Genomic DNA, 23051 nt, shown 5'->3' with positions numbered 1-23051 from the left:
TGACTTTCTCTGTATAAATAGTGTGAAATTTGGACTATGGATGTTAATTTTTTATTTACAAGCATTTACAAAATCATTAAAGTGTGTGTTACATGAGCAGACCAGTGTAGAGGAAGTGATACAGCCCTGTTGTGATCACAAACAAAAGTAATCAGAGGACGGCATATCCCCACAGACCTCCCAAAATCTAATTCATTTACTTTCATTGACTGTGCTTATTGACAGGGGAGATGTGGAGTTTGGAGAATAGTTTAATGGTTTTCTAGTTTTCCAGCGGAAGTGAAATGATTACGAACAGCACGAAGGACAAGATGGACACATCCTAGACTAACTGATAAAATGCAGTTTCCACACAGAAGTGATAAATTGTGACGACTTATAAATATAAGTTCTTTATTAGTAAAAAAAAAAATTACAAAATATTAAATATAGTATTAGTATTGTGTTGTAAATATGAATATGATGCTTTCTTTGCATTAGAGGTCTGAAAACACTGCATTTTAAAAAACGATTATTTTAACCCTTTGTCATGTTATGCAGATAAATGCTGTAAATGACAATATTTTTGAAATAATTTGGAAGAAATGTTACCAGTAGTTTATAGAATAAGACAAAAAATATTAATTTCACTCAAATGCACACCTAAAAATAGTAAAATCAGAGAAATTATAATTTTGCAGTGGTCTCTTAACTTTCTACAGAGCTGTAAATAAATGTATAATAAGCCTCCTAGAGATATATTCACATTAAATGTTGGACCATTAAGTAATACGTCAGAATACTCTTAACATATGGCAAAAGGAACCACTTCATCCCATGACTGATAAATTGCAGCAAGATCATTGAAAAAATATAAAATGGTTTTCCAACTCTGAAAATTAAATGTTAACAGAAGGAATATAACTTGGTATTAACATTCAGCGGATTGTTTTTGATTTTGGGCACATTTTGTAACTGCACATTTGATCACATTCAGTGTAATTCTAATCATGTTTTATGATGTTTATCAATTAGTCTGATTTACTGAGTTTTCCAGTATTTAGGTTAAGTTTAAGGTTAAAGATAAACCCACTTTTTTTATTCCCCATTGAGAAATTTATTTGCTGTATTTTATCCAAAATACACACAGTAGCTAGCATTAGCATTTGCAGTTAGCACATTAGTATTGAAGGCCCTCGTGGACTAACTCCAGAGCCATGGTCAAAAACACTGACAATGCTAAGTGCTACTGCGAATTTCTTTTTAGAAATGATATAGTATAAGATCCAAGTATTGTACCTTTAACAATTCAATACAACATTCTTACTGACAAACTTCTAGAAGAAAACCATAATGGACTCGACCATCATCCATTTCATCCTGGATGTGTTTTCTGCTCTTTTCGAACTAAACATCACAGTTTTTACTCAAATGACTATCTGCTACAGATAGAAAAACAAGAAAAAAGACTAATGGACAACAAGGACAGAAAAAAAAACAGACAAAAATGAATCTCATCCATCTGCACAGGTCAGATTTCACACAGAAAATGGGTTTCTCTCCATACCTCAGTCATTGTGTTTTTTTTCTCCTTCCACTTCACCTTTTTGACACTTTTCCGTCACAAACATCTTTCACTCTGGATGGATGGAAACAAAGGATCTGTGGGTTTGGCTCTGTTTTGTTCTTCATGAGGAAAACAATTCTGACAAGGTGAAAAAAATGAAAACAGTAAGAAATTTTCTATGTGGCCACAAAATATACTTACATGACAATGGAAAACAGACATTTGAAAACAGTTGTTTCACCTGTCAGAAAATAATTTAATATCCACTAAATCCACTTATTTTCATGGACATTTATTATGACTGTGACACCACTGTTTACCCTTTAACCCTTGACGTGTCTGTGGTGAGCGTTCTGAATGTATGATTCACTTAAAATATTCATAAAAATTCAACTGGTCGCTCAATAGGAACATTTTCAAAACGTGCTGATAAAATAGCATCTGGGCATGCTCAGTACAGCCTCTGCCACCTGTGGAATGGAGGGTAAAACACTATAAAAATAGACAGTTTGGGCTTTTTTTTGGGTTTGTTTTCCTTGTCGTTTTTTGTTTTTGTTTTTATCAAGTTTTGACCTTTCTGGAGTTTTCAACCACATGCCAAAAAGCAGATGGAGTAATTTTGAAAAAAAAAAAAAAAAAAAAAAAAAACAGCCCTAAAACAAAAACTACTGGGCCCACATTCAAATACTTGTTAAAAAACTATTTCACAGGGTGCTACTGGTATTCAGCGACCCAAAGGTGCTCATGGAGAGGGCAGGAACCATTGGAAAAAGACCAAAATTTAAATTAAAAAAAAGCCTTTATCTCATGAGTGCCTGTAGATCAGTTCAATACTCTGAAGAAGGTGCATCCCAACACACATTGGTGTGTTTTTAACTCCATCCTCTATTAACTAGTCTACAGGTTATGCGGACCTTATTTCACTTTTTCCATCCAATTTTTTGGGATCCTGCACACCTTTCATTTTCTGGATGTGCGTGTCGATCACCTCTCTTCCTAATCTACAGGCCCTCATGAAATAAATTTGCTAACCAAGTGAGAGCCTGGATTTTTTTTTTTTTTCTTTAAATATTTGTTGTTCAGTGTGTTCCAGTTCACAGTTCATGTTCAACATCCTAAATCACTGCCTTATTTAGTAAACACCTGTCAAAATTCAATTCCTCTTTGTCTTTTTCTGTCATTCCACCCTGTTTTGACCCTAAAACACACAGTTAAATAAAACCACTAAAGAAAATTCAGACAAATTCACAGCCGCCCATTCCACTGAAATAATGCCTCAGAGGTTAAAAGGTTAACTGACATGACGGATCTATTTTCACTGTTTTACACTTGTTTTTAATTTAAGGTTCAGCTGTAGCCGGTGATCATTCGGTGTCCTTACCAGAGCAGATGTCACTGAGTTCATTGACTTCTTCATGAACTCTAAGGAGGAGGAGGTCCTGCAAGATCTCCTGCTGCTGCTCCTCAGCTTCAACCCCGAGGAGCTCCAAATGATGCTCCTTCAGCCTCAGCAGTGCACGGCCTGCAGAGGAGAACACGGCTGAATATGTCTTCAGAGTAACCCCATGAAGACTGCTCAGATCTTAAAGATGTGTATGTAGGAGCAAGTTTTCTTTTTATATTAGTGGGTTTGGTTTGTGTCCAGATCTGGACACTGCATTGATGCTCGGGTGAGGGGTGTGTCATCAGTGGTTATTTGTAATTGTACTCATCTGTTCTCCTGGGCTGGTGTTTGAACATGGCATGGGGTTAGCATCGGGAGTGACATATTCTGTTAACTGCTATGCCATGCTACACTACACTAGGCTACACTGTATTACTTTACCTTTATTATCTTTGCACAGACGACTGTAAGTAATTGGAGCTTCTGCTTTGTGAGACAGAAATAAAGGCGCTAAACAATTTCAGAAGCTCTGGAAAAATTAGGTATACAGAACACGGGTTGGAGGATAAATATGACAGAACCTGGTCACAGTTCATAACTCATATGACTGACTCCTTTTTTTTTTTTTTTTTAACTTAATGTATTTATTTTTCTTTCTTTCTCTCTTTGACTGCTGTCCTAGTCTTCTCAATGCCCATATTCTGACTGCTGGGATTTTTTTCTTATGTCAGAGGTCCAGAATGTTGGTGTTATGACCAGAATGAGCAACACAAATTGGTTTGAGTCTTTTTTTTGTTTGTTTGTCAGTTTTTATCTCTGCCAAGGAGGTTATGTTTTTGCCAGTGTTGGTTTATCTCTCTGTCTGTCTGTCTGTCCGTGTGCAAGATAACTCAAAAAGTTATGAATGGATTTGGATGAAAATTTCAGGAAATGTTGATACTGGGACAAGGAATAAATGATTATATTTTGGTGGTGATCGGGGGGGGGGGGGGGGGGGCACTGATCTGCCTTGGCGGAGGTCTGCGCTCTCTGAGTGCTTTTCTAGTTTGTATTTGCCTTTGATACGTGAGTGTTTATATGGATGTGTTTGTGGGGATGCCACCTGGATGGGGGGCAAGTTCACAACTTCTGTGAGAAATGCTTTAATTATGTCACTGTTGTTGATATGGAAAAATGATAAAGTTGTAAAAAAAAAACCAAACAAAAAAAAAACTTGTTTCGGAAGCAAGGATAGAGTTTGATTGGTGTTTTTTTAGTGGTTCCTGGTTAGCCGCAATAGTGTAGTATCACTAAACAAAAAATAATCTGACTGTCAACAGCAGGGGGAGTCACATTCCAGATGACGCTAAAACCACAGACTGTAAAACTCACGCCTGCTCAATGTCATCAAATGTCCTCCTCAGTCACTCAAAATAACACTGTCTTTACGTGCTGCAACAGCTGATAGTTTACATTATAGCTCTGTTTTTAGACAGAAAACAGCCACAGTAAAACCACAAATCAAACCACTCCCTGTTCAGTTTGTGTTGTCAATAGCTGCACTAAAAGTCTGTTTGGAATTGAACAAACAAGGTCAGAACTGTCACAGTTTAGTCTGAACCGTGGATCAACAACGGCAACTTAGCAAAGATAATAACATCCCATAATAACTTTATAAATTGAAAACATCAGAATCAAACTTGTGTAGAAGAAATGCTACCATTTCAGCATCAGACTCCATTCTTCCCATTTGCAGCTGTGTCCAGTGGTGAAAACAACAACAGCAAAACAGCAAATGCAAAGACTGGATTATGTGAGTTAACCACAAGATTAAAATTGTATGTATTCCACACTTACACCAGAATTTAGTAGAATACTAATAAATCCATTTACAAAGGGAATAACAAAGAAAGAAGCATCTCTGGGTTCTGCTGCAACATTTAACAAACTTAGCTTAGATTTTCCTCCATTATTGTTCATATGATTGAACTATGACATAAACATGGTGAGGAATATCATCATCCTCTTGGTGTTCTCATCTAACATTTTCCCTCATAGATTAAATGAACTCATACCTGATATTGCGTGTTTAATGATGGCCTTTTGGAGTGTGTCTGCGAGTGACGGATACTGATCCTGAACCCACTCCAACACTTCCTCCACTGACCACAGTGACACCTGCTTTGGCAGATCCATCGGTCTGAAACAGCATCAGCAACAGCCTGAAACGACAAAATACACAAGTAATACTTACAACATATCAGGAAACAAACTGTTAAAATGATCGTGAACTAGTGACATTAAATTATAGAACATTTATCCTGTATCTTGCTTTGAAAAGGCAATTTAATTTGTGACATTTAAGGTCTTATTTCCAGTTTTTTGTCGTGTTTCCTCTCATCTGTTGTGACTGTTTTCACCAAGTTGTTTGCAAAGATTTTGGGAAGTCTTAACTAGAAAACACAAGCTATCAAACAAACAGACAGGACTTAATTAAAGCCATTTGCGAGAGAAAATCAAGGCAAAGAATAGTAATTATTACCCAGCCAGTCCAATTTAATTCATGTCGAACAGCCGTATAAAGTGGACTGCTTCAACTGTTATCCTGTCTGCAGCCTGACTGATTATTTTACTTATTTACATCCTCACATTTTAATGCAAATATCTGTGGTTGTTGTGTTTTTTTGTTCCAGGTGACTTTTCAAGCAACATCTACTAATGAAACAAGCCACATGAACCATAAGAAAAAACAATGATGCTGGAAAGTGTTTCTTTTTTTGGCCATAAATATGATCCTGAAGCCCCATGTGAAGTTCTATAACAGAAAACCCTATTAACTAACAGACAAGAACATTCAACTTCCCAGTTTATGCATTATGTTAAAATTATAAACCATGAGGACGCTGCACGGACTTCAACATGACCTGTACAGTAGTCATCAGCCCTGCTGGATTAAAACAACTCACTCTAAGGAAATAAAAACACATTACTCTCTGTTGTAAATATGTATATAATCTGTATAGTTTTCTTTTCTTTTTTTTTTTTTTTTTTTTTAAATAATTCAAGTTTTTATTAGAGTTTTCACTTGGACCACAACATTAATACAAAGTTGCTTAGTGTTAACAATGAGGGCTTCTGTACGTACAAGAAAAGTATTAAAAAAAAAAAGCTACAAAGCGTGGAAGTTCTCAAGAAGAAAACATGAATAAAAAAAACAAATAAATTAGATAAATAATTAAGTAAATTAATAAATACATACAAGAGGGAAGTAGTTCAGCTGTCATCCTGCTGACTGTCAGTCAGAGTTATGTAAACCAGAATGGCTCCCAAACTGGTGCTGTGGTTCCATCCCTGTTGTTAAGCTAATAAAGCACACATTCATATGAAGCAGTCTTTATTTGTACAGTTTTCTTATTATTAACCCTGCCAAAGAGGTTATGTTTTTGCCAGGGTTTGTTTGTTGGTTAGTTAGCAAGATAACTCAAAATGTTATGGATGGATTTTCATGACATTTTCAGGAAATGTTGATACTTGATACTGGCACAAGGAACAAGTGATTAAATTTTGGTGGTGATCGGGGGGGGGGGGGGGGGGGGGGGCAGATCTGCCTTGGTGGAGGTCTGTGCTCTCCAAGTACTTTTCTAGTTACTATTGTTATTTCTTATTTTATATTATTTGTTTTTGCACTATCTTTATGCATGTCCACTTTTTTCTTGCACTTTATCCTGTTGCTGCCTTTACCGTTGAATTTCCTTGTTATGGGATCAATACAGTCTAATCTAATCTAATTCCTAATTTGGAGGTAATAGTACAACAATAGAAACAAGTCAATCTGTGGCCACAAATATTACAAGAACTATTGCACAAGAAATATCAATAACATTTTCAATTTAAGGAATTGGATCCTGTTAAATCTTAAACTTAATTTTAATCTTAAAGTTAATTTTTAAATCTACAAACAATTTAGCACCTGAACCACTCAGCTGATTTGTTGAGAGACAAAACAGCAACAGAGTCATCAGAAGCTCCTCAAACCTAAATTACAAAATCCCATTCTGCAGGATAACTTTAGGACAGTCATCCTTCTCCTGTAAGAGTATTAAAGTCTGGAACTCACTGCCATCAGAAATAAAATCCATCTCAGAGTTTAAGATGTTCACCATCAGAACCAAAACCTGGTTAAAGACAAAAACACAACTGTTCTCATCTGTAAATTGTGTATATTATGTGGGAGAGTGAACGAATGCCTCATATCATATAAATGCAACACTGGATTATTGAATTGCTCCATTAGTACAAAATTAACAGTATGTATAATACTACTACTACTACTACTACTACTACTACTACTACTACTACTAATAATAATAATAATAAACAAAAGCCATGCTCAGTTTAATCAGATTGATGGGTGTACTAGTCCAAACAATTAATTTCTTTATCTTATACAGATAAAGTTTGTGATCCTCTGCTTTATGTAAACTAACATTTCCAGGCACAAATGAATCCACACAGCCTTAAGAAACCAGAATAAAACTGAGAAAAGTGTTTTAGAGTTTGGTTGTAATCTGCCTACCATTTTGTAAAAAGTAAAAAAAAAAAAAATTATACTACCTTAAAAGATCATCATAGCACCAAGCATCAGGCCAAAGTGTCTGATTATTGAATTGTATGGTATGATTGTTTTAAATGATGTTTATTTTATATTGTACTGCAATGTTGTAGAAGAGCCCAACCAGGGACTGGAGTTGAGAATTAGCACTAACTATACACTTTACATGCATCACATCAACTGCCACTATATTTGACTGCATTGTCCCTGTCAAATAAATAAATAAATTTAACACTCAGCCTTAAACTACACTGTGGCTCATTCAGTTGGAATAATATATTTTTACCTCTTGTCATAAAATTATGATGCCAATGTGATTTATTCTTGATAAAGTGTAACTGGGACTCAGTACGTGATCATTACACCTGGTCAAAGGTGATTACTGAGGTGAATATATAGGAATAAAAAAGAGGAATGTGTCTGAAAACAATATTAATCCAAATTCATGGGCAACAGTTGTAGTTTTTACAAGTGAATAAACAAAACTTTCACAAACTTTCAGGCAACACTTTAGGGTTATGACAGCATTGATTAAAAAAGTGTATTAGTGTAATTTTAACAGTCTGTGCAGTAAACATTCACACATCTACATCCCTCTGCAGATTATGTGAAATTTTGCCCTGGGCGTGTTATTTAAGGACATTGTTGTCTGGCGCAGACCCTCAAATGTGAGGAAATGTCAATATGAGCAGATATTTGGCTTCTCAGAGCATCACTTACATACTGTATAAGTCTGTTTTCCAGTGATTAATTCAACAACATCCCCAATGTTAAAATAAACAGATTTGCATGGCTGATGGAATCCTCCGAGACAAAAAAAAAAACCAAGGTGAACCGCACGAACGGACTCAGAAACTCGGAAAAGTTTCAACAGTTTTTTTTTTAATAAAAAGTTGCTTCTATGCCTGCGGTTCATTTGGCTTTCCTCCCAGCCATATCCTCCTGGGCTGCACCGCTATAGGGCGAAAACTGCTAAACTGTTGATGTGACCTTTTCAGCGGGCCAGTCTAGTTATTGGGTTATAAATATAGGAATGTAATTTCCTGTGTTAATTAAGGGGGGGCTGGTGATTGGCCGGGGCAGTAACAAGGTCCCAGTGGAGTAATTGACATACACAGAGTGAAGACCTTTACACCAGGGTAAAGACACACAGGAAAGTCAGCATAAACCCAGGGTAAAGAAAATCCCACTGTTGTCTATAACACTTACAGCTCCAGACTGAGCTCCAGAGCGTCTGGATCTGCAGCAGAATAAACTGAATGAACATTAACGCTTCTACTGTCCACTTATAACTGAACCAGGACCTGTAAAGAAAAGTAACGCAACATCAACAACAGACAACCTTCAGCACAACCCTGTTACACTTTATCAGGCATTTGTTTTCTATTAACTAATAATTTCATCGAACCTGAAGTCAAATTTTCAGACGCTTATGGCTGAGATGACGGATCGATTCTGTAGGATCAATACTTCGATTCTCCAAGGTTACTCATTTGGAATCAACTGTTTTTAAGAAATATCGAATAAGCCATACAGAGTGTCTGTATAATTTAAACAGCTAATGGTCAATATTTAATGTGGAGTTTAAACTTACAAATTTTATACCAGTACTTTATTTTACCAGGTAAAATCAACTGAGAATGATGACCTGACAAGAGGCCCCAACAAACAAAAAAACAAAAGAAAAGAAAAACAGATAAAAGAAAACAGAATATTTTGATAAAGTTTTCATTGACAATAATATGAAGAAAATTCAGATATAGCTTTGAAAAAATAATTTCTGGGCCATTTTAACAAGTAAAATTCAGTATTTGGGTTTTTCCTGATTTATTTTACATGCAGAGCAATAATGTGGTTTTACTAATTTAATATAAGTTCAGTTTAATGACAGCGAAACTCAATTTTCTCAATGTCGAGTAATATAGAAATCACAAACTTCTGACACCGAAAATAAAATCTAGAAATAATTCATTCTATTCTATTCTATTCTATATAGAGATAATTCCTCGATAGAGCTTTCATGATAAACAAACATTCAAAATGCATCATGTTTGTTTCCGTAATATATGACATGTAAAAATATATTAATTTTAAACAAAAAGGAAACGCCCGCAAACATTAACGGAAAACACATGTAATTAAAATTGTATGATATAAGAATATTAGCGTTTTAATCTCAATAAAGCCCAGATAAACACAGCTTCTTCTGTATGTCCCTTCAGCTCATCATCCTCCTGCCTTCTTTTCTACTGCGTCACAGTTTTATTGACGTTCAGAGTTGAAAAGTTGAACTAAGTGTGTGGGCAGTTCATTTCATTTTACTTGACAATTGGATTTAACGTACAAAAGCTCAAAGTATAATGACAGTGAGAGAAGTAACAGAGAGAGAAAAGAGGGAGCAGGATGGGCAAACTACAGATAAACCTAATTATTCACATGTAAAAAAAAACAAAAACCAAACCAAAACACTGCTTTAATGTGGAAAATTCTGGTTTAAATCAGAAATGAGAAGGTTAAGGAGGCAGTAGATAACTAGTGTATGAAGGAACCATGACGTCACCCTGAACTGATAAATCTCCCATGTCATGTTGGCTTTTTCCAGAAGTGACCATATTTGGACAAAAGGGGGCGGCGCTTTCAGAGCTAATGCTAAATGCTAGTTTACTGACTCGATAAAACTAAATCTAATCAAACACAACGTAACACAATCATTTTACATTTTCCTGTCAGTGGAACATGTTACAGGGTTCGTACAGGTGAAATCCTTGAATACACTTGAATTTCAATATTAAGTTTTCAAGGTCTGAAAAGTGCTTGAATTTAGTTGAAGTACGTGCAATTCTAACCCTGTGATGTGATTTATACATTTATTTTTAATATTAACTCTGCCAGGTTAGATGGCGACCCAAAGCTACTTACAGAGAGGTAATACATTTTGATCAAGTGTTGCCAGGGACAACAAGCCCCGCCCCTCACACGCATTGTAGCTTATTTTGGCATCGATCAACTCTTTCATCCATATTAAACATTTGTTAAATATAAAAATTATATATCTGCCAAGTTTGAAGTAAATTGAAACAATATTGATGTTTTATAGACATTTGAAATTTTGCCCATTATAAGTAAATGGGAAAAGAGAAAGATTTAAAAATTTAACAGAAAATTTCAAAAACAAGCTATCACTTAGATATTTTTGCAGAGTGATAGCTAAAATTAATCTCTATACCTCTGTAACGTTTTAAGTAAATTGACATACAATTGACCTTTTTATAGCAATTTGAAATTTCACCCATTATAAGTAAATGAAGAAAACAAGATTTTAAAAATTCATAAAAAAGTTGAACTTTGACCTACTTTCCCAAAATGTAATAATTTCTATTCTGGGTCACTGGCAATCTATAAACCCAATTTGGTATGAATTCAACCAATAGTGTTCTGCTAAAGTGTTAACAAGAAAACAAAGAAACCGAACCAAAAAAATAAAAAATAAATAAAACTTTATGTCAAAAAAGAAAGTTAGTGGGTGTTCTTGGGTCGACTCTAGGTACATTTTTATCTTAATCTTTGTCTTAGTGCGAGTGTGTCTAAAGAACACCAAGTGGCTTCCATTTTTTGGGATAAAACTTTGTGTTTTCCTTTAATTTCGAAAACTTTTTGCTATAATGAGACATAATTGTAGATGTTTACAGCATAATACAATGTGCATCATTGTGATTGTTATGGAAAAAATATTACTCTACTAATTAGTCTATAATAAAGTAGGATAAGTTCAAACGTTCAGTGTCAAAGAAATCCCTTTATTTGGAGCTCCATAGAAAGAGATACCCCTCAGACAAAGACTGAGATGGTCTGAACCCAAAAATACAAATCACCCTGTAGTCTTCTGTCTCCCATGAGAAAATTATGATGTGTGGAAAGTGTTTTGGTTAGTGTCAGGAACTTAGAGATAAGACCCCTGTGAGAAATGTTAGTTTGGCCTTCTACTCTGGACAGAACACAAAAGAGGTCCAAACTGCTCTATAATACACAGTGACAGGAATATATCTGAAATAGAGTTAGAAGCCTATATGATATATGAAATATATGAAAATATATATGAATATATATGGATATAAGTAATTTTGCCATTGCATACTCCCCCCTCTTGATCATTCATTGATCACTAAGAATAAACTATAACAAAAAGACCGATTACACACATCCATCCCTACACCCTCGTCAAGGTTTAAGTAGAGATTTCCTAAACCATCATAGAGGAATGCTTTGTTTTCCCAGAGGACAGACTCTTAAGTAATCATCAAGCAAACGTATAGAAAACAGAGAGATTTTCATATGTACATGTTCACAGGTTTACCAAGTACCAAGAGAAACAGGCTCATCATCCGGAAAAAAAAGTTGTTTAAGGAATATCTGAAATAGACAGTATCTGCAAACATGTCTGTGCACTTTCTGTGTTTCTGTGGGGTGCCCAATTCGACCGAGGTCATTGTACATATGGACAGGAAAAGGGACCTAAAGGTAAACTAAATCGCCAACAGGACCGAAGTGCATCATGAGTTTGGAGTCGGTGAGGTTCACCGGAAAGGATCTGAAATATAATGTGTGTTCAATTTGTTTGGACTTTGTTTCATTAGGTGAAATTATAAAAATGGGTGCTTTTAATTTACAAGACGCTTTCATTTTGAAGGCGGTAGGAAGTATGGAGCTCCAAATAAAGGGATTTCTTTGACACTGAACGTTTGAACTTATCCTTCTTTATTATAGACGAATTAGTAGAGTAATATTTTTTCCATAACAGTGATAAAAAGTGAGAATAATAATCATGAGTATATGTATTCCTGTAGATATATATTTTACTCCAGCAACTCCCTTCAAATCCATGAAAAAATCCTAGCATGTGTCCACGTGTACTGTGTGGAAAATGTATGATGTCTTACATTTGTGCTTTGCATTATCTTCTTCTGTACTTTTAACACAGTTTTTTTCGAGAGATGGGTCTTGTGGGGGCGCCCTGCAGCAGCGGCTCAAAGACCCTAATCTTCGAACGGAATTTCGTTTGATGTACTCTGTACTGTCAAATGACAATAAAGGAAACCTTGAACCTTGAACCAATAAGGTGATGTGGTGGAAAAATTTGAAAATGACCCTTAAGTGCTTGAATTTGGAGAAAGTGGAAATTTGAAAACGGAGTTATCGGTCGGAAAAAATGTGTTTTACTAAATAAACAGAAGCTCCGAAGTCTGACTCAAGCTGTCAATCACACTTGTCAATCAAAGTCGAATATCAGAGCTTCTGTTTGATATGATAACTTGATGAGCTGGATCATTTATCAGAGGGTCCATAGAAAATGAACAACAACAGAATGACTGCTGTGAAAAGACTTATTGACTTTAAAGAATTTTTGGAGAGAAAATCAATGAAAGTCTATGAGAGTCTGGGCTGTTTGGAGTGGCATTTAGTGGCCATCAATGATAATACAACTATTAGAGAAGTCCTTATTAGTGTACTTATTGAGCTCTTTGCACATTAGTACAAAACTAACAGTATGTATGTATAATAATAATAATAATAATAATAATAATAATAATAATAATAATAATAAAAGCAGTACTCAATATTATCTGATTGATGGATGTATCAGTTTATAGAATTAATTTATCTTTAACAGACACAGTTTGTGATCCTCTGCTTCATGTAAATTAAAATTTCCAGGCACAAATAAATCCACACAGCCTTAAGAAACCAGAATAAAATAGAGAGAAAATGTTTAAGAGTTTGGTTGTAATCTGCCTACATTTTATAAAAAGTAAAAAAAAAAAATTATACTACCTTAAAAGATCATCATAGCACCAGGCATCAGGCCAAAGTGTTTTATGTCAAAAATATATCCTTATATCAACTCCAGTATGTTTGATGTGTATATATAAAAATAAAACAAAACAAAACAAAACAAACAAAAAAAAAAAACCCTCTTCTTTAGGTCCTGATCTGCAGTTGGTTTTCATTCCAGAGTTTTATAGTTCAACATTATTGTTTTTAAAGCCCTTTTTTCCAATTATTTAGGTAATTTAAAGATCAGTTCTAAAGTGAGTAAAACAAGGAGACTATGTCAAATATATAATCTTATTTAATTTATGTAATTTCTATTTTTATACCTCAAGCTATTATTTTATTTTGATTTATTTATTACTTTACCTACATTTGCATCTATGTATTGGAAATGCATAGTATTTTGTGAAGTGTGAGTAATTTTTACTTTAAAATCCTACTTTGATATAGTATTATTATGTATATATGTTGTGTAATTGTTCATTGTTCAATTAAAAAAAAAGTTTTAGAGTTCAACCAGTTTAATCCTTCAAGCAAACTGATACAATGCTACCATCTGGTGGCAGCTTTAAGAATTACATGAGTACTCAAGCAGTTATTGAAAAAATACAAAGGTTTAGGGGAAAGAGCAGAGCTGTTCAGTGGCCTCTGTACTCTGCAGCTTTAACAGGTTTAGCATTATGCAATTTAATGCTGTTAATAACTCCAGTAGTTGCTTAATAATGCCCTCATCTGCGTTGGAATGTACGAGACTAAGCACTGTTACTCAAGAGCTGCAGAAATTAAAAACTACTGGACTGATGCGTTTCCATTTTATACACCTTTAAACCTTTACTGTTAACCTTGTCCAGTGCACTACATATATTATACATGTGTTGATTTTCAGTATATGGGATAAAACGAAGGTAACAGGTCAATAATTCAGGTAAAATACAGTTTGTCATCTTTTCATGGTCACCAGATATGACCCATTTGGGCGTTCAGAGGTGCTGTAGTTACCGTGGAAACACCATCATCTTCTACAAAATTGATTCACCTGTAAAACCCATAGACTTTGATACATGACAATGGATGGACACAGTCATTTTATCTCCAGTTATTGATATATTTTACTGAAAAAGTCACTTATTCTTTTGATTTTGATAGAATATCCCTCAGCTTTAATAAACATCTATATAAACTGTAAGTTAAATATAGGAAAATACATGATTTTCAGTTGAAATTGCAAAATACATAATATACATGCATAATATTAGAATAAATGGTGATAAATCACTTAAGAAAGATTAAAAATAGAGAAAAATTCATTTGCAAACTGACACAAAAGTAGCACGTTAGTGAGAAAATTAAGTAATTTTCACTTTGATGGAAAAGTGAACATTTTCCTGATATCTTACTGAACATTAAAGGCTACATAAGTGTATGAATCTGTATTTAATTATTTATTTTTTGATCTTGAAATGCAGTATTTGTTAATAGGATGTATGTAATATATTAAATTAAGCTGAGACACTTGTTTTATGTTCAAATAATGATATATTTACCTGAAAACATCACTATTCCTCTAGTTTTCTCTGTTTTAATACCTTTGAATTTACTCTGAGCTTTTCTGAACATCTGATGATATAATAAATGAAAGTTTAAATGCAGGGAAAAACCCATTTGGAAGTCACTAACAAATAGTTTAAGTCTGTATAAATTAAACTACCAATGCATACAGCAGTTAAATTTATAGCAATAAAACTGGTTAAAATCATTACATATAATAATAATAATAATAATAATAATAATAATAATAATAATAATAATAATAATAATAATAATAATAATACAACTCTGTCTGGGACCAAATTACTGCACAATGAAAATAAAATACTTTTTTATACTGGTAATACTGGTACTTTTACTTGCAGTAGATCATAAAAGTTTGCAGTATAAGATAGAAAAAAAACTTAACTTATTGTTCCTAAAGTGAATATGTTTCCACCCATTATTATTATCATTATTACGTCTATGAGACATTTACAGGTTCATCTGTTGAAGACACTGTCCACGGTAACCCAGTGGACGCCCTGCCCTAAACAGACACCAAACCAAGTACAAGTATTTATCCAGTTCCAGTACTACCAACAGCAGTACAAATACACACACATGGTCCTAAACACTATGTAGAACACAGATGTGGACTGTTTACCTCCGGCCCAGTCCGTTTGATCCTGTTAACCCGGCTGTGTTTGTCTTACCTGATAAAATAGGTGTTGGTTCCGTGCTGTAGCTCCGCCCCCTGACGTACGGCCACGTTTCCGCACTCTTCACTGTAGTGAGGCCTTCATGGGCTGTGGGATATCTCCAAACTATGATAAATAATAATAATAATAATAATAATAATAATAATAATAATAATAATAATAATAATAATAATAATAATAATAATAATAATAATAATTTATTAGAAGAAGAAGAAGAAGGAGAAGGAGAAGAAGAAGATGAAGAAGATGAAGAAGAAGATGAAGAAATTTGGGAAATGCAACCCTGATCATTTCGGTCAAAAACTAAAGAAGTAAAAATAAATAAATAAATAAATAAACAATGAAAAAAGACTGCTCTGAAGGTCAATGTTTTCATCACTTTCAGGCAGGCCTTTCATTATTAAACTCTTTTCTGGGGACTTAAATCGCATGCTACATGGTCAATAAAAATAACTTTAATGTAGATATTGTGTTATTTTTTCTTTCCAGGAAAATTTTAGTGATTAAATTCGTCTTTTGACCAACTCAAACCACTACACTATATGGTAACCCTGTATAAGATGGATATAACAACGCGAGTCTTTCAACTGGATCGCGGTTTTTTGTTTTTTTTTTTACAAAAACAAGACACTGTTTCTTTTGTTTTCATTAGAGACTTTTTTCAGGCACACAGAGGCCAACTGTATAATACTACTGGGGTCCTAAACTATGTAGTCGACTGTTACCGCCTGTACAGGTGCAGGTAATTAACTGTTAATTAACTTACATCCGCGCGCTCTTGCATTATTACTCGTGCCGCTGGATGCTTTGTTTGTGGTCTGTGTGAAGTCACCTCAGAACACCTGCGTCCAGTCTGAAAGGTAAACCCACATCTATCTATCTATCTATCTATCTATCTATCTATCTATCTATCTATCTATCTATCTATCTATCTATCTATCTATCTATCTATCTATCTATCTATCCTACTTTAAAACCTAGAAATGATTTTTTTCAGAAAAATTTATCAGTCCTTCCTTCCTTCTTACCAACTTAGAAATGTATATACTGTTCAGTAAAATGTATCAAACCTTCATCTTTCTTTCTTTCTTTCTTTCTTTCTTTCTTTCTTTCTTTCTTTCTTTCTTTCTTTCTTTCCTTAAACCTTAGAGAATGTATTTGTTCAGTAAAATTTATCAAACTTTCTAAAATCCTAAACCTGTATTTTTTTTCCATCCTAAACCTGTATTTTTTTTTTACCCTAAACCTGTTTTTGTTTTGTTTTTTTAATCCTAAACCTGTTTTTTTTTTTTATCCTAAACCTGTGTATATATATATATATATATATATATATATATATATATATATATATATATATATATATATATATATTTTTTTTTTTATCCTAAACCTGTATTTTTTTTAATCCCAAACCTGTATATATATATTTTTTATCCTAAACCTGTATTTTTCTAATTTTTTTTAAAATTTTTTTTTTTTAATCCTAAACCTGTATATATATATTTCATCCTAAACCTGTATTTTTTTTTAATTTATTTATTTATTTATTTATGTATTTATCCTAAACCTGTATGTATGTATGTATGTATGTATGTATATATATATATATATATATATATATATATATATATATATATATATATATATATATATATATATATATATATTTTTTTTTTTTTTTTTTTTTTTTTTTTTATCCTCCACCTGTATTTATTGCAGAGCCTGCTGTCTGGTCTTTTCCTGCTGCAGTTCACCAGTTCCACCTGCAGAGGGCGCACTCGTCCGTCGGCCCGCTCAGACTTCAGGTCTGTTTGCAGACCAGCTGGTGTTCGACAGGCAGGACGACCCTCAGCTGGAGCTCTGTGATGGTCACATGATAATGTTGTGGGTATATTACTCCAAATATCGGCGCTTGTTCTCCAGTCCGAGTCGAGCTGAGCTGAGCTGAGCCGAGCCGGGTCAGTGTTGCCGGTGCAGGAGGAGAAGCTGTGCATGGTGCAGGGTTGAACTTTGGATGCATTCACGGACCTGACGGAGTTAAAGAAGAGAAGCCTGGAGTTACAGCAACGGGACGAAACCTTTGAGGCAATTATGAGAAACGTGGAGCTGTGACTTTTATTTCTACTCACACTGACAGAAAATAAGGTGAGATTTACTGCAGAAAATATCTTATTATGTTTGGAATGAGTGCACCTGTTGAGTCTCCAACCGAAGATAAATGTATCACCTGTCATGAGAGTTTTTTTCTATGGGAAAACATATATGCTTATTATAACATTACGCACTTTACAACCAGCTGATGCAGTGTTGCGTTCACGTGTGACTTCTAAATTACTAAATTGCTTGACATCCATTAATGTTTTAATCATTGCCATGCCTGGAACAGCTGATTTACTATTGTAATGTTCCTTATAATAGCCTACAAAAAGACCGGAAAGTGAGTTCAATGGGTCTCATCGGCACAAATGTTTGTCTTTGTGTTCCTGCGGTCATGGGTGAAGTATCTCTGCCTCCAATTAACCGAGAAATTGGGTTAATGTTGCGCATGGATGACTGGGTATTGGCATGTAGCGTTTCCTGATGTATGGAGAGATGCATTCAAGTGCTCCAACGTCACCACATCCCACACCAGCTGCACTACTGACACTTGGAGAGGAGAAAAGTTGAGGTCATGGTGCGTTCAGTGCCTTTACTCTGAACTACCTATTGCACAGATCCTAGATTTTGCAGAGACCACCCGTCACGTCCACCCCCCCCCCCCCCCCGACCTGCAGACAATTGCATGCATAGCAACACATGACAAGATAATAGTTGAGTTTCCTCTCTTGCTGACTGAATGTCTTTCAGTTCAGTAAACCGTCACCACCACCTCCTCCTCCTCCTCCTGCTGCTGCTTCGTGCACGGTCACTAAACTTGCAACCACATGAAGCTGGTGCATGTGTCAGCAAAACTTAGACTTCTTCTGGAAACAGGCTGATGTTTACGAGATGAGGAGGCACTGGTGACATGGGCTGATTTCTCAATTGATCTCAATTAAGAGGAAATATTTTCCAGAGAATGTAATATTCATATATACCAAATCCATACGAAGACAGTAGAATATCATACTTATTGATTTGAAAAGTTAAATCTATAGAAAGTGAAGGAAAAAAATCATTTTTTAAATTTTTTTTATTATTATTTTTATTTATTTATTTGAACAATTAACAGTGAACAGTAAATATACATAATAGTATACAACAACAAGGGTAGAAAGTTCCATAATTCACAAAATCTTTTACATTATATAGAGAAATACATATAAGTAAAAACATTAGGAAAGAATAAATAAGTAAGTAAATAAATAAATAAATAAATAAATAAAAATAAATAAACATATGTAATAAAAAAATTGCTCAAGGAATAAATAGAGATTATACAAATTGAATAAGATTAAACATTTGACTTTTTTTTTGTTTTATTTGCTTTAGAATTTATACTGTTTCTCAAATTGTCTACGTAATTGGAAAAAAGGGCTTTGAAAACAGTGATGTTTGGACGTTGATGTGCAAATTTGGAGCAATGAATGTAAAATTTGGCAAAAATAATCAAAAGGTCGAAAATATATCTTTTTTCTGGAGTTATTTTATCAATGCGTGATAGGCCAAATAAAATGTGTTGAAAGTTCAATTTACACGAAGAGTCAATTTTTGTGTTTAGGAAATTATTTAAATCAATCCAAAAGAAAAAAAATCCTTCACAAGCTAGCTATTTCATGTCCAGACCTATTTTTGGTTATATTGGGAAAAAATATCTTTTTTTTTTTTTTTTTTTTAGATCAGTGACAAAATAATCTTAAATTCCAATGAAGTCATGTTTAAGCAGAGGGTTAAATGCTTACTTTCAGAAATTTCCATTGGTTTAGCTCATTTGATTAATTAGTGATTAAAAAAACATGTTTTTTGAGAAAAGTGAAATTCCCTACATAACCGGCACCATCTGACATTAAAATGCTTGAAAAAACAATTCGCACCAATTTTTCAGACAAAATGATTTTTATAATGATAAAAGGGTATATAAAAGGTTATAAAACTATATTGAAAATAGAAATATATGATTAACCCTTTCATGCATGAATTGTGAGAACGTTAGTCAAGATTTTTTTTCTTCAGTGTTTTTATTCCTTCTTAGGCATGAAAACAACAATGCGGTCAAGGTTTTTTTTTTTCTGTGGAGTTACAAAAATATCCATGCATTTAATTTTTGAAGTAAAGAAACATGTGTTTAAAACCCAATATCAGAGAGGGATATGAAAACAGTGAAATAAAAACATGTTTAATGCTGCTAATCTGATGTCTTCTCACATTTTAACATATTCTAATGCTATTAATTCCTCACTTCATCGAGATAATGTGCAAAAAACCTTCTTGTGTAACAAATAACAATTGATTTACACTCAAACATGTTAGTGCAGATCAGGTTTATCAAGAACAGCAAAGTTACAGTAATGGTCTGAATATCAGGATATGAGATGATGCGCAAGTGTCCACTGTGTTGGCTGATATGGAACTAAAACAACTAAACCCATTAATATACAAGAGAACAGCTGGAGAAGAACTGTCCACTGGAGTGACTTATGCATGAAAGGGTTAAGATTTCAAATTATAGCAATGATAAGTTATGTTATTATTTGTTCTTGGGGAACTTTCCGAGGGACTGAGTTTAGTTCATATAAAAAGTTCCGTAATTTTCTTGAAAATCCTTTTTTGGCAAAAATTTTAATGGATTTAGAAACTTAAGAAGATAATCTTCCTTCCTTCCTTGGAATGTATATGTTCAGTAATTTCTTTCTTTCTTTCTTTTTCTTTCTTTCTTTAAACCTTAGAGAATGTATTTGTTCAGTAAAATTTATCAAACTTTCTAAAATCCTAAACCTGTATTTTTTTAATCCTAAACCTGTTTTTTTTTTTTTTAATCCTAAACCTGTTTTTTTTTATCCTAAACCTGTATTTGGTTTTTTTTAAAAATCCTAAACCTGTATTTTTTTTTAATCCTAAACCTGTATTTTTTTTTTATCCTAAACCTGTAGTTTTTTTCACCCTAAACCTGTATTTTTTTTTTCACCCTAAACCTGTATTTTTTTTTTTATCCTAAACCTGTTTTTTTTTTTATCCTAAACCTGTATTTTTTTTTTATCCTAAACCTGTTTTTTTTTTAATCCTAAACCTGTTTTTTTGTTTGTTTTTTTAAAAAAATCCTAAACCTGTATTTTTTTTTTATCCTAAACCTGTATTTTTTTCACCCTAAACCTGTATTTTTTTTAAAAATCTTAAACCTGTATTTTTTTTAAAATCCTAAACCTGTTTTTTTTTTTTTTTTTTTTTTCATCCTAAACCTGTTTTTTGGTTGTTGTTTTTTAAATCCTAAACCTGTATTATTTTTTTTATCCTAAACCTGTATTTTTTTTTTTTATCCTAACCTGTATGTATGTATATATATATATATATATATATATATAGTTTTTTTTTATCCTAAACCTGTTTTTTTTTTTTAGTCCTAAACCTGTATTTTTTTTTTTTATCCTAAACCTGTATTTAAAAAAAAAAAATCCTAAACCTGTATTTTTTTTCATCCTAAACCTGTATTTTTTTTTAATCCTAAACCTGTATTTTTTTTTTATTATCCTAAACCTGTATATATATATATTTTTTATCCTAAACCTGTATTTTTTTATTATCTTAAACCTGTGTATATATATATATATATATATATATATATATATATATATATATATATATATATATATATATATATATATATATATATTTTTTTTATCCTAAACCTGTATTTTTTTTTATCCTAAACCTGTATTTCTTTTCTTTTTTCTTTCTTACCTTCCTTCCTTTCATCCATCCATCCTTCCTTTCATTCTTCCTTCTAGGGTTTGGGCTATCTATCTATCTATCTATCTATCTATGGCATTTTTTCCCTCCTGTTTTCTACTTTTGATAGCACTAAGTATGCAAAAATAATTACTACAAACATATGAAAACTTTTTATAATAATTATAATGACGACTGCCATAGTGTGATTACTGACTCCCCAATCACGCAGCTGTTACCGCCCAAAGTGTCAGATGTCTTGTCTCCGTTTGGCTTCTTGTCAAACTCCATCTTGAACTGTTTGCAGTGATTGGATTGAGCTCCAAGTGGGAAATCCTGCAGCCAATTTTGGGATGAAAGGAGTGAAAATTGCTTCCCATAAGGGTTCAGCCACATTAGATCTGGAGATAGGCTACTTCAGGCCTGAGGGAGTCCAACGCTTTGATGAGCAGCTGATGTGCTTTAAGTGCTTTAAGAAGAGTCACTGTACAGAGTTTTAATGTGAATTACTGGTTCTCCATGCAGAAGAGTATTCTCAAGTGTGTGTAATTACATGATTTGTGTAAACTGAGTCTCAACATGACATCTTATCAATCTTTTCCTCAATATAAACATAAGAAAAGATTGATGGTATCAGCCCAATTTGAGCCTAATAGTGAAAAATTGGCACATTTTTGGTGCAGAAATGTAGTTTAGAAGGAGCTTGAGGTCTCAGCAGAAACAAATGATGTAAAACTGAAGTGAATCTGTGTAATTATACGGTAAATTGTAAGTGACATGGTTGCACATTGACATTTTTACCTACAAAACTGAACTGGATGATTCAAAAAATCATGGAAAGGAATGCTTCTAGGACCCAAAAAAGAGTTTGTTCGGGATGCTCTTTGGAAAAAGGAAAAATAAAGTAGATGACGAACAGGAAGAAAACTCCAAGCCACTCCCTTAAAGCATTAAAATGCCTTTATTGACATGGCATGGTCATATATAGACATTTCTATGAGTTTCGGCTTCAAGTCTTCATCAGGAAGTCAAACAAAACAGAAATCTGGAAAACTGTAGGTCAGTAGTAGTAGTAGTAGTAGTAGTAGTAATAGTAGTTTATTTGGTTGTTAATTACTTTAAACAACACACAAAAAAACATTGTTTCATATTCAGTGCGACCGAAAGGGTTTAGGCTGAAGTTCAGACTAATTTTGCCGAACCCTATTTACAGTTAACACAATGTTTCCACAAGAAAACAAACAATAAAATTTTCAGTGTAATCACTGCTAAATATACAACAAAAGAGAATACATATTTAATTAAATTCAGGTAAATCATGCCCTTATCTCAACGACCAATATTGATCCTGGTCTTTTAAACAAGTATTTTCTTTAGTCAATCCTGAGCTCTTTATTTTTGAATAATAGTTAATTTTGTACATCTTTTTAGAAGTGTTAATTGTTTTAGATGTTGGAATTGATCTTCCAGGCCATTCCAAAGATCTAACAGAAATACATCTACTTTTTTTATTTGTTCTTGCCTTAACTTTTTTTTTTTTTTTTTTTTTTTTTTTAAATGTCGGTTCCTCTGAGGCTGCACTGACTTTTC

The 23051-nt window shown here is 33.4% G+C and overlaps 2 protein-coding genes across 3 annotated transcripts in view; one reads left to right on the top strand and one right to left on the bottom strand.

Moving 5' to 3' along the window:
• Positions 1 to 1009: 1009 nt before the first annotated feature.
• LOC115414609 (sterile alpha motif domain-containing protein 12-like) lies at positions 1010 to 15635 on the bottom strand. Of its 2 annotated transcripts, none has more exons than XM_030127821.1 (4): positions 15594 to 15635; positions 4985 to 5131; positions 2928 to 3068; positions 1010 to 1684 (listed from the first exon to the last, which is right to left on the bottom strand). In XM_030127821.1, exons 2-4 carry the CDS (start codon positions 5103 to 5105, stop codon positions 1668 to 1670), a joined length of 279 nt encoding a protein of 92 aa, XP_029983681.1. In that variant the 5' UTR covers positions 5106 to 5131; positions 15594 to 15635; the 3' UTR covers positions 1010 to 1667. The 2 variants fall into 2 exon arrangements, with proteins under 2 accessions (XP_029983681.1, XP_029983682.1); XM_030127822.1 differs by lacking the exon at positions 15594 to 15635 and adding an exon at positions 15545 to 15565.
• A 1824-nt stretch (positions 15636 to 17459) lies between these two features.
• The window catches only part of scara5 (scavenger receptor class A, member 5 (putative)), a 137974-nt gene continuing 132382 nt past the window's right edge, over positions 17460 to 23051 (top strand). Inside the window, exon 1 of the mRNA XM_030128938.1 lies at positions 17460 to 17744. The gene's annotated coding sequence lies outside the window, so the exon portion shown is untranslated. The remainder of the gene's footprint in view (positions 17745 to 23051) is intronic.

This window comes from Sphaeramia orbicularis, chromosome 24 (genome assembly GCF_902148855.1).
Source record: "Sphaeramia orbicularis chromosome 24, fSphaOr1.1, whole genome shotgun sequence".
In the NCBI taxonomy this organism is placed as follows: Eukaryota; Metazoa; Chordata; class Actinopteri; order Kurtiformes; family Apogonidae; genus Sphaeramia; species Sphaeramia orbicularis.
The sequence above is the reverse complement of the archived record's forward strand: the minus strand, read 5'-3'. Positions and strand labels throughout refer to the sequence as shown.

Excerpts from the sequence above, each read along its gene's own strand:
- LOC115414609 (XM_030127821.1), bottom strand. The coding sequence starts at position 5,105 with ATGGATCTGCCAAAGCAGGTGTCACTGTGGTCAGTGGAGGAAGTGTTG. Across the intron at positions 3,069-4,984 it reads CATTAAACACGCAATATCAG|GCCGTGCACTGCTGAGGCTG; the intron begins GTATGAGTTCAT and ends TCTCCTCTGCAG.